The sequence below is a fragment of the Tachysurus fulvidraco genome, chromosome 6, assembly GCF_022655615.1.
Source record: "Tachysurus fulvidraco isolate hzauxx_2018 chromosome 6, HZAU_PFXX_2.0, whole genome shotgun sequence".
Classification (NCBI taxonomy): Eukaryota; Metazoa; Chordata; class Actinopteri; order Siluriformes; family Bagridae; genus Tachysurus; species Tachysurus fulvidraco.
The window spans coordinates 29,086,961-29,102,426 of record NC_062523.1 but is presented as its reverse complement, the minus strand read 5'-3'; the positions used below and the strand labels follow the sequence as shown (position 1 = coordinate 29,102,426).

The 15,466-nt window shown below is 39.0% G+C and overlaps 1 protein-coding gene across 2 annotated transcripts in view; it reads right to left on the bottom strand.

The window, feature by feature from the left end:
• Positions 1-15,466, bottom strand: part of kif5c (kinesin family member 5C) — a 33,556-nt gene that overhangs the window by 1,558 nt on the left and 16,532 nt on the right. The window contains exons 12-25 of one of the 2 annotated variants that reach the window (XM_027152377.2): positions 14,385-14,551; positions 12,778-12,846; positions 10,008-10,214; positions 9,110-9,256; positions 8,574-8,762; positions 7,361-7,478; positions 7,015-7,091; positions 6,178-6,287; positions 5,812-5,913; positions 3,914-3,974; positions 3,761-3,832; positions 2,507-2,611; positions 2,211-2,427; positions 1,401-1,618 (exon numbers count right to left, since the gene is read on the bottom strand). In XM_027152377.2, coding sequence (XP_027008178.1) covers positions 1,407-1,618; positions 2,211-2,427; positions 2,507-2,611; positions 3,761-3,832; positions 3,914-3,974; positions 5,812-5,913; positions 6,178-6,287; positions 7,015-7,091; positions 7,361-7,478; positions 8,574-8,762; positions 9,110-9,256; positions 10,008-10,214; positions 12,778-12,846; positions 14,385-14,551 — 1,853 coding nt within the window. In that variant the 3' untranslated portion in view covers positions 1,401-1,406. Of the gene's footprint in view, positions 1-1,400; positions 1,619-2,210; positions 2,428-2,506; positions 2,612-3,760; positions 3,975-5,811; positions 5,914-6,177; positions 6,288-7,014; positions 7,092-7,360; positions 7,479-8,573; positions 8,763-9,109; positions 9,257-10,007; positions 10,215-12,777; positions 12,847-14,384; positions 14,552-15,466 lie in introns of both variants that reach the window. The other variant, XM_027152376.2, reaches the window with a different exon arrangement.

The window sequence follows — 15,466 nt, the reverse complement described above, 5'->3', positions numbered from 1 at the left end:
TGAATAATTTATTGACTAGAACTAATGCGTACTAACAGATACGAGTACAGATATATACGGATATACTGTATTTTTTTTTTTATACAGATAGGTGTGTGAATGTTGAGATTTTAACACTAAGGAAAAAAAAAGTTTGTTTAATCTTTAATCTAAAGAGTCGAATCCAACACACACACACAAAGCTGAACGATGCACTGCTCAAAGGTCCCAATCCTGGCTTTGTAGCTGTCAGTGCTGGGATTTCAAACTCCCAGGATTCCCACTAGAACAGAACAGTAAGTGCTGAGCCACCACTACACACACACCACACACACACCACACACACTACTGAGAATCTAACAAGATGAATCTACTTCAAATCAAAAAGTCAACATTGCTTTTCCAGTCTTGAACAATCCCAAACTGACTCCTGCTTATGTAACCGTGAGGAGACGAAGCCAAGCCTCAATCCATATATGCCCAGTGCTCCTTAGAAAACGCCGGACGGTTTAAAGTTAATGTCCTGGTCTCGGACATTTTCCCAAGATTTCTCTTCCTTTCTGAGGACACAAGTTTTTTTTTGTACCTTTTCTTTCTTTTGCTTATGTTACACTGTGATTGCTTTCAAAACAAAAGCACATCTCTACATGCTCCTGAAAGTTAATTAGCCACGGTTGTTAGCACAACACCATTCATCGTGACCTGGATAAACACACAGGACAGCACCGAAGTAACCCGAGGATCATTTAGATTTTTCCTCCTAAGCTAAATAATGTCAGACGGAACCAACGTGGAATTATTTTGGAGACAAAAAAGTGTGATGATTTAGACTTGCAGTTTGTACAATGATTGTACAGTGATTTTTAGGAGAAACTTGATCTACGGCCTTTTTCTTGTTTTTCTCTTCGGATCTAAAGAAGGCCAATTTTGTCTGAATACGGCGGGAGGAAACGTCTCATCTAAAAAATACCTCCGGGGGCACCCCATAAATCAGCAAGTATTTGCTTGACTTTTGCCCATTAATCTCTGGTGCAGAGCTGTGGCAGCAGTAAATATTCCTCAGGTTGCCCCAAAAAAAAAAAAAAAAAAAAAAAAATTGGTGTCTGAAATCCACTACAGAGTGTTTCCACCGCTCTAACACACCTGAAGCTATTCATTAGTATGAAACAAATCCGGCATGGAGAAATGAACGATACCCAGAAATGGTGCACAATTATCACAGGATCTTTAAATGTCAGGAATGAGCGATGATGTGTGAGCGTTTGCTGTGCATCTGAGCTATGAGGATTTTCAGGTAATTTTCAGGTACACTTCAAATCTTCAGCCATCTTCAATCAAAAATGATTTTCTTCCTCAGCTCATAGTGATTCATTCGAATTTTCAGGAAATTATTGCAATTTGTGAATTACATTGTGACTTACCATCCTTTATTTGCTGCTGTTGTTGCTGCTGCTGCTGCTGCTGCTGTGGTGATGATGGTGGTGCTGCTGCTGCTGCTGCTGCTGCTGAGCCGCCCCAGTCTGGTGATGGTGATGACGAAATTGGTTCTGCACTCCTCCTCCTCCTCTGATGGAATGGCTCGGTGAGCCAGAGGCTGCTGCGTGATGTCCAGCGTGGTGTCCAGCACGAATAGGCTTGGCTACGGGGCATACAGTCAAGAAAATTCAGTAAACATTGGTAATTTAGATATGCGACAGTAATAAAAGTCATCCAGGTTATACTCAGGTCCTTGACATAAACATATTGGGTCTGATAAATTTAAAGTGTGCATTTTTTAACGAGTCTAGCAGTGATCTAATCAATTTAATACGTCATTTTTAATTAGTTAAAATTGCAATAGCGGGTTGTGCATAATTATTCCAATAAGTGTGGATATGTCGCCCCCTTCTGGCTACACGACATAATGCTGAATATCGTTCCCTTAATTTGGTAGTTTGATTGTTTTGTATTTTTTGATTTATTTTTGTATTAACCAATAAAACAAGATTTATAGACTAAACAATAAAACAAAACTACCTTTATCTTGGTCTGTCAAGACTATTCAATATGATTTTATTTGTATAGTGCTTCAACAAGTGCTTTACAGGAATATAATATAAAATGTAATATTTATTTCATAGTGGTGAGAAAAAAATCAATGAGACGATATGAAGAAGAAGCCTTGAGACTCAAAAGGGAACCTTAATAAGGTCTTACGTTCAGTTTAGTCATGATTTGACTGAGACACTGACCGATCTGTGCTGTGTGGCTCCTCCTGGCTTGGTTTTTGGCCCTGACTGCCTCTTTGATCCTCTCCACCTCCTGCTGGTAGCGTTTTCGGTCTCTCATGGCATTCTCCTTCGCTTCTCTCAATGACGACTCAAGGGATTTTACTCGCTCAGCCGTGGCTCGTAGACGCTTCTCCAGCTTAGGAAGCTCGCAGCGCAGCTCTGCATTGTCACGCACCAACTTAAGAGAAAGTTGAAAAGTTGACACACTACAATACATCCCATAAACATGCAGGTCTATGCATTTGTATGTTACGAACCTGTTTGTGGACTTTGGTGAGTTGTTCCAGATTGTTCTCCAGAAAAATGATCTTCTGTTTCAGAGCCAGGCTGCCTCCTGCCTCCTCCGAGTCCAACTCTATATTCTGTCAGAGAGAAAAAGTCGTCTCAGGGATTGAGATTCTGTCCCAGTGACCCGAAGGCTGTGAGTTTAAATCCTTGTTCTGATCTAATCAGAGCCTGGGAGTAGATTCTGCTTTACTGTTATTTTTAAATAAGATAAAATCATATTAATATAGTTTCTATAATACTGTTGATGTAAAATGTTCTGTTATGAAAGGACTATGTAGTATTCATGGAAGGAGTCTTCAGTGTCAGTGCTGAGGGACAGGTCTTTCTTTCTTTTTGTTTTATTTTACTTAAAGACAACGAAGCTGACAGGCTGATGACCCATACTCAGAATTTGTTCTCTGCATTTAACCCATTCAAAGTGCACACACACACAACAGTGAACACACACACACACACACAGTGAACACACACACACACACACAGTGAACACACACCCAGAGCAGTTGGCAGCCATTTATGCTGCGGCACCCAGGGAGCAGTTGGGGGGGGTTTGGTGCACCTCAGGGCACCTCAGTCGTGGTATTGCCGGCCCGAGACTCGAACCCACAACCTTAGGGTTAGGAGTCAAACTCTCTAACCATTAGGCCACAACTTCCCCTAATTAACTTGATTTGCAGATGTTCCTCCACATTAAAAGTACCAGGTGTCATTCTTTCATAAATACTACATATTATCTGCCAATATCTAAAACGTACATGATATGTTGCTTGAAACGGTGTCAAATAAAGTATACATAAATAACTACATAAATAACGACTCATTATCAGGAGCTAAATGGAAGGAAGGAAATGTAACTCTATTCTTAAACCCAGACCCCTGTATGTCAGTAAATATGACTGCTGAGGTCGGCGAATTTTTAGTTAAGGACACACCTGTACTTATTTTTTTAAGAGTTTGCTTAATCATCGACTGGATAAGGCGGTGATGCTTTTACTTCACGTTTCAATCCTCACTTCTAGTGACACCATTTCCTGAGCTTAAAGGAAATATCTCCTGTCTGGCTGTTAGAGCATGTCCTACATCCTCATCAGTCAGTCAGCTAATGGACCGAAAACACAGACCTGAAGCCAAAAGCACATCTGGAGGATGTGTCAGCAGAAAGGCCCATAGGATTATTGCTAAATGCAAGCGGTGAGTCGCTGCCAAGGTGTCGTAACACTTACTGTACTGACACGTGTGTTAAGATCGTCGATGAAGAGTTTACGCAGATTGTGGAGACTCTGGAGTTCCTTTGTCTGAGAAAGCAGGAGAAATAATGCTGGTAAAAAGCAAGTATTTAGCATGGAATTGTTGGATCGTGTGCACTGTGAACTTACCACAGTCTCCTCAAGACCCTTCAGATCCTCCTTGACCAGTTCCCGTTTTTCATTTAACAAACTAATTCACAGAGAAAAAACATAAATCCTTCATGTGCCAGAATTTAATCTGCTCTCTTTAATATGCTAATCACACAATCGCTGCTAATTTTCCTCAAGTCCATTTCATGACCGAAGGATAAGGAAATCAGTGTAGACAAATATATTATATTGACTCTTCAACAAGCCCAGATGTATTTCTAAACATGAAATGAAGATGCATTGAAAAAGCATTAGCATGCAAGCTAGCTCTATATTTTCAAAGCTAGCTAGCTAACAGTCAACAAATAATTCCCCATTGTTTACTGGTTTCTTTAAGGGTTTATTTCTGAGACTTTCTTTTTGTTTCACTGACATGACAGTCTATTTTCACTCCTCTGGTTAATAGTTTTCTACATTACCCACAATGCTTAGCACTAGGACCGCTAATTAAGTCTGCAAATTCTGAAAATGGTGAAAGAGAAGCTGTTGTTCTTTTGTATAGAATCTAGCAGCAAAGCCTGAATATTATCCATTTAAGATTGATCAAAATTGACCTCCTCCTCCTCCTCTTAATGACATGCTAATGTTGATGAACGATGTTCATTAGCTAATAATGCTAATAAAAATATATTTTTCATAAGCAAGTCCATCGCAAATACTTTTGAACAGAAAACGTTAGCAAAAATAATGTGATCACACAAGCATTAGCGTTAGCATGCGAGCTAAATGCAAATATTTATCCACAGAAGCTGTAAATATTTAAACACAAAAGATGGAAATAAAAAAAAAAAGCTAACAGCCAACAAATTACTCTTCTTTGTTCTTTAATGAAAGTTCGTAAAAATATATTTCATTGTAATATTCAATTCTGAGATTTTTTTGATTTGTTTGTTATGTATTCATACATAGAACACTGTCCTCTTATAGGAAGAATGAGAATCTCTAGTTAAAGGTGGGGTTTCCGTTGTTTGAGAAATGCTTCAGAAAACCGAGTCGGGACGACAAGCAAAACAAAAATCAAAACAAACGTGTAGCCAATGAGCAGAAAGGGGCATGTCTTGTCAATATGGGTGGAGAGAGTGTTCAGTGGGCATGTGTGACATTAGCAGAAAGCGGTTTTAACATTGACATGGAGGATAAAAACAAAGAAAGAAAGAGAAGAAAGACTTACGATAAGGACAAGAAGTAGGACGTGTTAATATAGGATCAGCCTTCCAGCGCTGGAGAGAACTGAAGGAGCAGGAAGTTGGCCACATATTCACAGGTTGGAGTTTCCCGAGTCAATAACTCCTGAGCTAAACGCTGTTACTACACAAATAACACCTCTTTTCTATCGTAGTAATGTAGAGAGGCAGCTACAACCGCGTTTTGTGTAGTAACAGCGTTTAGCTCAGGAGTTATCGACTCGGGAAACTCCGACCTGTGAATATGTGGCCGACTTTACTTAAGACGCCGAGGCGCTTTTTTCCTTCTCGATAGGTGAGTAACGTTGGTTTTGCTTTGTTACACAGAACTAATATATGCCTTTGTCCTTTACATCATTATGCTTGTGTGGCATTTTTGCTTGTTTGTTTATCTACAATCGTATTGTTCTTCCCTTCAGCTATGATAAAGACACATTTCTTTCTGTTAGTCGCCTGGGTTACGTATGTATGTGTGGGCGGAGCTATCAATACAGGGGTGGGACCCATTTGGGTTAGGGGCGTGTTTGTTTTGGTGATTTCAAATGTCAACATTGGCTTTCAAACATCGGAGACCCCTCCTTTAAGAAATGGGCATCAGGATCACTAGATGATCACTACATAACATTCATTTATTTCAGCGTTTCTGTCTGTCTCTTCTTTTTTATTTTACAGCGCCATCAGCTGTCTACTTACATTAGCTTCTGAAGCTTCTCATCCTTCTCTTGTTCCTCATGTCGTAACTTGTCATAGTCAGACATGAGCTTTTTCTGCTCCAGCTGAAGAGACTGATTCATACTGGGAAAGGAAAAAGAAAATGGAAAGAATTGAGTGAGATATTGAGAATAGAGATAATTTATTTCTCACACGTTCTGTTCATGAGATACTTCATTTTTGTACTAAATAGATAAAGCCAGAGGCCAAGTAGTTAAAGAAACCTGTATTAGCCGGGTACTATGACTAGTTGTGGACCATGTCTGTCGATATATCTTGCGTAAAATATCTCCTGAAATAAATACGTTTTCTTTCTATTTTTTTAAATTATTTTTTTTAGCTCTTAACTCTTTCAGCTCATCCAGAATCTTCTGCCTCTCATCAATCTCGTCTCGGAGGCGTGAGAGCTGCTTCTGATGGGCCTCGCGGTGACTCTCCATCTGCTCCTGCAATGCCGTCTACACACACACACACACACACACACACACACACACACACACACACACACACACACACACACACACACACACAAACACAAACACAAACACAAACACAAACACACACACACACACACACACACACACACAGAGTTCACTATTTAGAATTTGTTTATTTACAATTCTAAACAAACTCATCACATAGAAATGCAAAAAAATTAGCAAGAAAGTGTCATAATCATACTTAATTAAATTGCAAAACAGTTTTTGATCGAAAGATAAAAAATAAAAGATAGCATTGCAAATTATTTGAATGATTTTCAGATATTTGGGACATTTCCCTACCGGACCACTAGAGGGCACATCTGAGATAAAGTCTTCTTTATTTCCTTTCCTTCATTTATTGTGCTCACTTGTTCTGTGTTCACAGATTAGTCACTTTATTTAAATTCAAGTTTTTCTTTCTTTCTTTTTTTTTTTTTGCTAGTTCCTGTTAGCTTTTTCTTCAGCACTGAAAGTATAGAGACATATATGCATTCGTATTCCTCTTTCAGCCCTGAGACAAGTGACCAGGAAGAGCATTGAAATCAAAAAAAGATTTAAATTGTAGCTCAACATTCAGCATCACTAATATTGCTTGTTTGTTCTCTCTCTCTCCCTCCCCCCCTCTCCTTCCCCTTTAAGAGTTGCACTACATACTGCATTTCTGTTTAGTGTTATAAGTGTTCGGGAAAACATTTTTCTGTACCTTCATCTCTTCAGCATCCTTCATCTGGCTCATGTGCTCCTTCTCCTTGTCCATCACAGACACCTCATGCATATTTTCTACAGAAGTGAACATGCAAAAACACAAGAGCTATTTTTTATAGGTTAATATACTAGAGCATCTTTAGTGTCTATAACTCGGGGGTCTTTAGGATGTAAAGGTATAAGGTACTGCCATAAGGTACTGCATCATTTCTGTACTTTTTGTGTATTTACAGGAATATCTGAGCAGCATCGTGTGTGTGTGTGTGTGTGTGTGTGTGTGTGTGTGTGTGTGTGTGTGTGTGTGTGTGTGTGTGTTTTTGCAGATGCGTTTGTATGAGACACACCCTGAGCGTGGAGTTTCGCCAGCTCTTCCATCAGTGAGTCCTGGCTCTCCTCCAGCTGTCTCTTCTTCTGCTCCATGTTTTGCATGTAGTCGGTCAGGGACTTAATCTTGGCCTGAAGCTGGACCAGTCTCACACAGACACAGACACAGACACACACACACACACACAATCAGTCATCTGTCAAGACCGAGACTTTTCTTAAAGCACACTACACTTATGCTAAATGAGTGCATGCTTTAGATTTGGGAATTAGCCATATAAAATATTTTAGCATGAAACAGGACATTAGCCATATGGTCTTCACCTGTTGTTTGAAGACATCTAGGTGAAGTTCATTCCACCACCTCGGTGCCAGAACAGAAAAGGGTCTTATTGTATATCTACCTCTTACCCTGAGCGACGGTGGGACCAGTCGAGCAGTGCTGGTATATAAATTACATCACAGCTGCTAGTTTATATTAGGGATGTACCGATCCGATATTTTGGATCGGTATCGATGCCGATCCAAGCATTTTGAGTGGATCGGGTATCGGTGGTGCGTGACCGATCCTAATCCGATACCCGTGGTCATGGGCGTCGGAACCATTATATGTGGGTGGGACAGGACCCATCCACTTTTTAAGACCAATAATATTGTTTTTTAATTTTTCATACAGTAATGTGCATTTTTGTGTTGCTTTGCCAGAAACAAATAAATCTGAATAATTATACATTATTTAGTTTTAAAGGTAGAAAAGAACACAGATTTCGGATCGGGATCGGAAGAGAAAAAGTGGTATCGGTACATCCCTACTTTATATACAAAGCATTTAAACGTTAAAACGTTTATTTTAATACATTACTATAATCCAGAATTCCTAGAATGCTATTGCAGTGTTGTTACATCCATGGTGGACCAGAGGAGTGCACATGGTAGCGTTTAAACCACATTAACACGCTAAACCATGGCTTATTATTTAGCCTAAGAGAGGTAATAAGTACGCTATAGGTACATTATAGCTAGATTTCAGTCCCCAAACTGTTGGCCCCAAATATATTACAATTTCCCTCTATAGCATGACAACATTCCTGTGCACAAAGCACAGAGCTCCATGAAGACATGGTGTGTGAAGGTTTGAGTGGAACATCTCGAGTGTCCCACCCTGACTCCGAGTCTTGTGCTGTGAAATATCTATTCATCTATACAGTATATCTTGTATGAATCACAGCTGACCTGTGAGATGAGGAGTTGGCAGGATGCGAGCTCTTTCTCGTTGGCCTGAATCTTTCGTGTCGTTTCGGCCTGAGCTCCTTCCAGCTGTTTGCTGCGGTTCACCAGCGACTTCACCTCTGACTTCATCTTGCTGATGTAGAGGCGCGCCATGGTAAACTCTTCTTCCATCGCTCCGGGACCTTCCGCTGACTGTCGGAGGAAAAAAAAAAGCTTAGTGGAAGTATGGATCTACTTAGAATACTATGATTGAATATTGTCTCTTTTAAAGCGAATACAGAGCCAGATGTGGTGTGGTATAACTGGAATAAAACTCTGGACACTTCTGGATTATATGTTATTCTGTAACAAAAGTTGTAGAATGCTAAAAAAATGACTAAAATATTCACTTTGCTACATAACGAAACCTTTTTATCAGACTTTTTTTTCATTCTGACGATGAATCAAGCTCTTTGCGTGTATCAGAATCAGGACTTTAGGGTTTGGTCTCAGAGTAACACCAGTCAAGAAAGTCCACGTCTGTGTGTGTAATTTCTTACCGTCTTAAGGTCGCTGGTGCCGATGACGTTGCCGATCTCACCGATGTCTCGCAGCAGCATGCTCAGGATCTCTGCTGATCTCTTTTTATGGTGTCCACTCACGTCTTGCAGCGTGGCCAGATCCCTCTCTACGCTGGATAGAAGTGTCTGGAACAGGGACACATGCACACGGCAGTGGTCACTGCGTGGCACTTGTAGTACCTACGATCTCCTTCGTCTGTGCTTAGAATGAGGTTTTTACGTATCTCCTTACAGTATTACAAATACAAGAATGTTTAAATCGTCACATTGACGGACCTGAAAGACAAGGCTGAATCTGCAATACAGTGATCCCTCGTTTATCGCGGTTAATGGGGACCGGAACCCCTCGCGATAGGTGAAAATCCGCGAAGTCCCTAAGTTTGACCTTTTCACTGATGGTCATCATCTTCCTCTTCCTCTTGGGCTCACTAGAGGAATCTTTCGCAGGGGCACGGCGCTTAGGAGGCATCGTAAGGGCTTAACGAAAAGTTAATTTCGAACACAATACGCGAGACACAGTTGACAGCGTGAACGAGAGTGGCGAGATACAACAAGGGAAGAAGCTGGGAGAGGATGCGATGATGCGCAGCCAATCAGCTCAGATCTCACGCCGGGAACCGATCATGTGCCTTGTCTGAGTGCCCGTGGGTTTGTACAAAGCCTCTGAGAGAGTTTCTCTCTTTGTCTGACATCCTGGAAAACCGTTTTTATTTTTATTTTCCGATGAATATTTTTTAAAAATCAGGGATGCACTGAGGCGCGAAACTTGAACCGAGAAGTGGCGAGGGATTACTGTACCATTAAAGGATAAAAACCCGCATTGCTCATATACTTCCTGTCTCCCCATTAACCTTGCTCTCTTTTTATTATTACTTACACTCTTCTGTATTAACTCATCGCTGAGCTGGATGTTACTCCTTCCTTTCTCCTCCAGCTCGTGGCTCTTCTGGTCGTAGTTGACAGCAAGTTCTTCCAGCGCTTGCAGCACCTCCTTCACCTCCTCTTTGGCTGCCTCGTGCTCACGATGCAGACGCATCAACTCCTCCTGGAGCTTCTCACAGTCGTGCCGCGTCGACGCTAACAGCTGCATGGACAGACAACGGAGAAATAGAGTCAGAGGTTTAGACTTGTATCAGGTCTGACAAATCAGACATCATATAACTCTCATCTCATCTCAAACTCATCTAGCACGATCATCGTTCACTTGCATAAATTGTCTTTTTTTTTTTCGATGTAGGATAAAAGAGTGGTAAACCTGGGTACTGTAGATTTACTTGAAATTTTCTTTATTACATACACAATCATACACAGTACATGTACTTGATATAAGAATAGCCAATAGTAGAGAATAAGAAAATTCAATATAAAGAAGAAATAAATCTATCAAATATAAAAATATATAAAAAATGTCATCAGAATATATCAGAAAATATAATTTGAAAAATATGGTTAGAAAAATATAATAAGAAAATATAATTAAAAATATATAATTAGAAAATATAATTAGAAAAAAATATGATTAAAAATATAATTAGAAAATCGAATTAAAAAAAGATTTCTTATTCTATTTTTTAAAGTACATTTTCTTTTATATTTTTCTAATCCTATTTTTCTAATTATATTTGCTGATTATATTTTTCTAATTATATTTTTAATCATATTTTTTCTAATTATATTTTCTAATTATACTTTTTTAAATTATAATTAGAAAAATATAATTAAAAAAGAAATATTAGAAATAAGAAAATATAATTAAAAAAAATATAATTGAAAATACATTTAGAAAAAATATGACTCAAAATATAATTAGAAAAATATTATCAGAAAATATCATTAGAAAATACAATTGGAAAATAATCATCAGAAAAACAGTGGCAGAAAATAGGAAATAAATTTTGAGTGAGGTGCAGTGATGTGTGTGAACATGGTCACATTGACTTTTTAACCTGTACGATGCTTACGATTTATAATCCCACTATTCACCCAGAAGGCTGCTTCTCCTTTTGTGTCTGCTTCATCTCAAGGATTCTTCCTCAAAATCGTTTTACTGTATTTAAGATCCTTAGATTAGATCCTTATCCAGGGTGACTTACATCTGTCTCATTTACATAATAGAAGCCTTTATTTTTGTCCCATGTACATTACAACACAGTGAAATTATTTCTTCACAATTACCAACTTCAGAGGTTGGGGTCAGAGCACAGTGTCAGCCATGATACAGCACCTCTGGAGCAGACAGGGTTAAGGGCCTTGCTCAAGGGCCCTGCTCAAGGACCCTTAACTTCCCTGTAGATGTCTCTTGTTATTTTTGTAAAAAATTGTGTTGTTTGTTATCCCTGCACTTAGGGTTCGTTTTTATACACGCCATGGCAACTGTACTGTAGTTTCTGACACCTTACCCAACATTAGCAGCTTGGCAGGGCTGGGATTTGAACTCATGACCTTCCGCCCACAGAAAATGTCTTGTGCAAGGAACTTGAAATTAACCTGATTTAAGAACCGAATACTGTCGCTTTTGCATTTTCACACACACACACACACACACACACACACACACACACACACACACACACACACACACACACACACACACACACACAATCACATACACGCAAAAGCAACAGTATTCAGGAGGTCATGAGTTCAAACACACACACAAACAGACATGCACATAAACAGACACACACACACACACACACACCACTCACATACACACGCAAAAGCAACTGTATTCAGGAGGTCATGAGTTCAAATCCCAGCACTGCCAAGCTGCTAATGTTGATTTACTCGCACACACACACAAACAGACACACACACACACACCGTGTATTTCTGACATCATTTTCATTTTCTGTACCCATGTTACAGCCATCAAGCTCTATGAAATGTGGACAAAAGCCAGATGGTGGATGATATAGAGCTGTTTCCATGGCAACACGATTCACATAGATGTTCACTGTGTGTTTAACGTGGTTTAAAGGCCCTCAAGAAATGTAACAGGAACTCCTTAGCAGGATGATGATCATATCCAGGGTCTTATTACAACTGGCATATTAACCAGGTTACAAATATCAGGTTAAATTGAGGAGGCAAATGTAATTGTGAAGAAAAAAAACTGTTTACTGTATAGTGTGTATACAACTGTATGTATACAGTAATTAATTAGAATTTTTAGCTAATTGATTAGCTATTGTTGTCATTAAAAATATATTATATAGCTTTTATTATTGATTTTTTTTATATTAATTTATATTTTTTCTCAAAATAGTGGTTGCTTAATATTAACCAGCAGGGGGCGATAGATCACTGTTATGCTGTTTTTCTGGGCTGGGAAAATGACTGCATGCATGCATGCATGCATACACACACACACACACACACACACACACACACACACACACACACACACACACACACACACACACACACACACACACACACACACACACACACACACACACACACACTTCTTGTTGGCTTTCTTGTATGCTTGATTGCAATTGTATAATCCTTGACATAAATCCATTACAAATGCTCACGAGTGTTGTGATAGAGTCAGGTTTCTTAAGCGAGTTATGCATAGGTTATTAATGTTCTGTGATGTAAGAGTGATATTGTGTTAGATGTGCATGATGGAGTGAGCTCACCTCATCCTGATCCACCATCTGCTGTTTCAGTGACTCTGCCAGCTGACTTTGCTGATTGATCTCATCGTCCTGGTCAGAATGATTTTGTGTGTGTGTGTGTGTGTGTGATTGAGAGAGAGAGAGAGAGAGAGAGAGAGAGAGAAAGAGACAGACAGACAGTTAATCAGATAAATAGAGTGACCACCTGTATCATCCTTCCCAGAGAAACTGCACAGTAAGCATATAAACCTGCAGCAATGATGGAGGAATGAAGGGACGTCTCTGATTTCGTCCGTGCTAGGCTAATTTACCATCTTCAGATCAGAGATAAATGTATAACATATTAGAAATTCTCAACCAATCAGATTTGTTAAAACATCACTAAGCTTAACAATGGTGTTTTAAGTGGCTAACATTTCACTGCTACTACTGTACCAATATACGGCTGCAAGCCATGAAATAAAGTCGGCAGTGTTTTGGAAATACTTCGTCAAAAATTAATTAAATGAATAAATACATACATTTTAGAAATGATCAAAAATGCTGAGTTTGGAGAAAAGAAAAAAAATTCTTCAAAATACAAATTTAAATATATTCGTTTACCCAGTGCTGTATTTAAACCTCGGGTACATTTAACAAATCAATGACAAACGTATGTCCTGGCTTCATTAATCAAATTTAAATATAATAGTTAAAAGAATAAAACTTATATATATATATATATATATTAGGATGTGCTGGATCAAGTGCTATTTTATAAACAGGCCAATAATGATAGAGGACACTGAGATATTAGTTTCCTATTTAAATTTCAATATTTGCCATCTTATCATTGAAGTATCATCGTATTAGTCCTTTTTATCATTTTTATTTGTCTAATGCTTTCAGCTTACATTGTATTATATTTGACAGCAGCAAAATTTAATGTACTACTATAAATTGTATGGTTTGCTATTTTAATGTTCAGTCTGCATTTTCTATCCTTGATTTTTTTAAGGCTTTATGTCAGTTGTTAGTCTTTAAATTCATTCATTTTCTACCGCTTATCCGAACTTCTCGGGTCACGGGGAGCCTGTGCCTATCTCAGGCGTCATCGGGCATCGAGGCAGGATACACCCTGGACGGAGTGCCAACCCATCGCAGGGCACACACACACTCTCATTCACTCACACACACACACTACGGACAATTTTCCAGAGATGCCAATCAACCTACCATGCATGTCTTTGGACTGGGGGAGGAAACCGGAGTACCCGGAGGAAACCCCCGAGGCACGGGGAGAACATGCAAACTTCACACACACAAGGCGGGAATCGAACCCTCAACCCTGGAGGTGTGAGACGAACGTGCTAACCACTAAGCCACAGTGTCCCCTCCCAGTCTTTAAATTATAAAAAATTTTTAAAAAGGCTCTATTCTTTTGCAAAAAACATGAATGAAACCTTTGAATTCTTTCTGCGCTTTACAACTTTTCGAGACTCTGAACTATAGCACATGCTACATCAGTCGTAGCAGATTTTTTTTTAAAAAATGGGCATAATATTTTCCCTTATTTTATCCTTTCGTATATCTGTTTATAACGACGCTGCATCCGTACGTGTACACTATTATTTTTTAGTCGTATGTACCTTGTCATCGAGCTGCTGGTAGAGCTCATTGATCAGCTCTTCATACTGGGTTTTCTCTGTATCATGGAGAGGTTGAGGAGGCGGAGCTAGACTTTCGATCGTGGGTGTGGCTTCTGAGTTCTTCATTTCTTTACTTTTCTGCTGCTCTTCAACCGGAACTGCTTCACCTGAGATAAAACAGTATGAGATGAAAACGTTGGATAATAGGTTCGTCTAAATTCAACTAATTATTTTTTTATTTTTAAAGAAAACTATTCAAATCGATTTAAAAGAGGAAAACCATAGAATCTGATAGAACAGAAGACTTTATTTTGTCACATATACATTACAGCACAGTGAAATTCTTTCTTCATATATCCAAGCTTTAAAGGTTGATTTCAGAGCACAGGGTTGGCGGCCATGATACAGCACCACTGGAGCTGAGAGGGATAGGGGCCTTGCTCAAGGGCCCGACAGTGGCAGCTTGGCAGTGCTGGGGCTTGAACCCTGATCCTCTGATAAACAACCCAGGTGTGGAAGCCCTAACAAACTGTCTGGAGTTTTAGCTACTCATTTATTTTTTTATTTCTCACCGTTTCTCCATTTATTCTGATCTTCTCGACTCAGATGTTCAGGTACAATCGACTATATACACTATGTATGCTATATATTCTATAAAGACTTCATTAGATGTTATGTGTCAAATCATAAGAAAAAAAACAGCTACAAGAAAATAAACCATGAACAAAAGCCACGCGTTGTAGCAGCTTGCGGGTGGAGCGAGGGAATGTGTATTACCCACAATGCACTAAGAGCATATCTGTCATAATGCTAACGGATGGCTAGAGGAGTAAAGTTCTTTAAATTTAAAAATGTAAAAAAAAAAAAAAATCTTAAAAAGTTTGCTTTTTAAAAAAACAAAAAGATTTCCAATACAAACTAATACAAAAGAAGTCGAGACACAATTGTTTCCATCCTCCATTATTTTTTATAGTCTTGGTCCTGGCTGTGGTTATTTTCATAGATATTCTTCAGTTCATTTTTGAATGTCAGTCGTCATCTTTAGTTAGTCATGTAGCTAACGTTGTTGGATGGACGTCTGG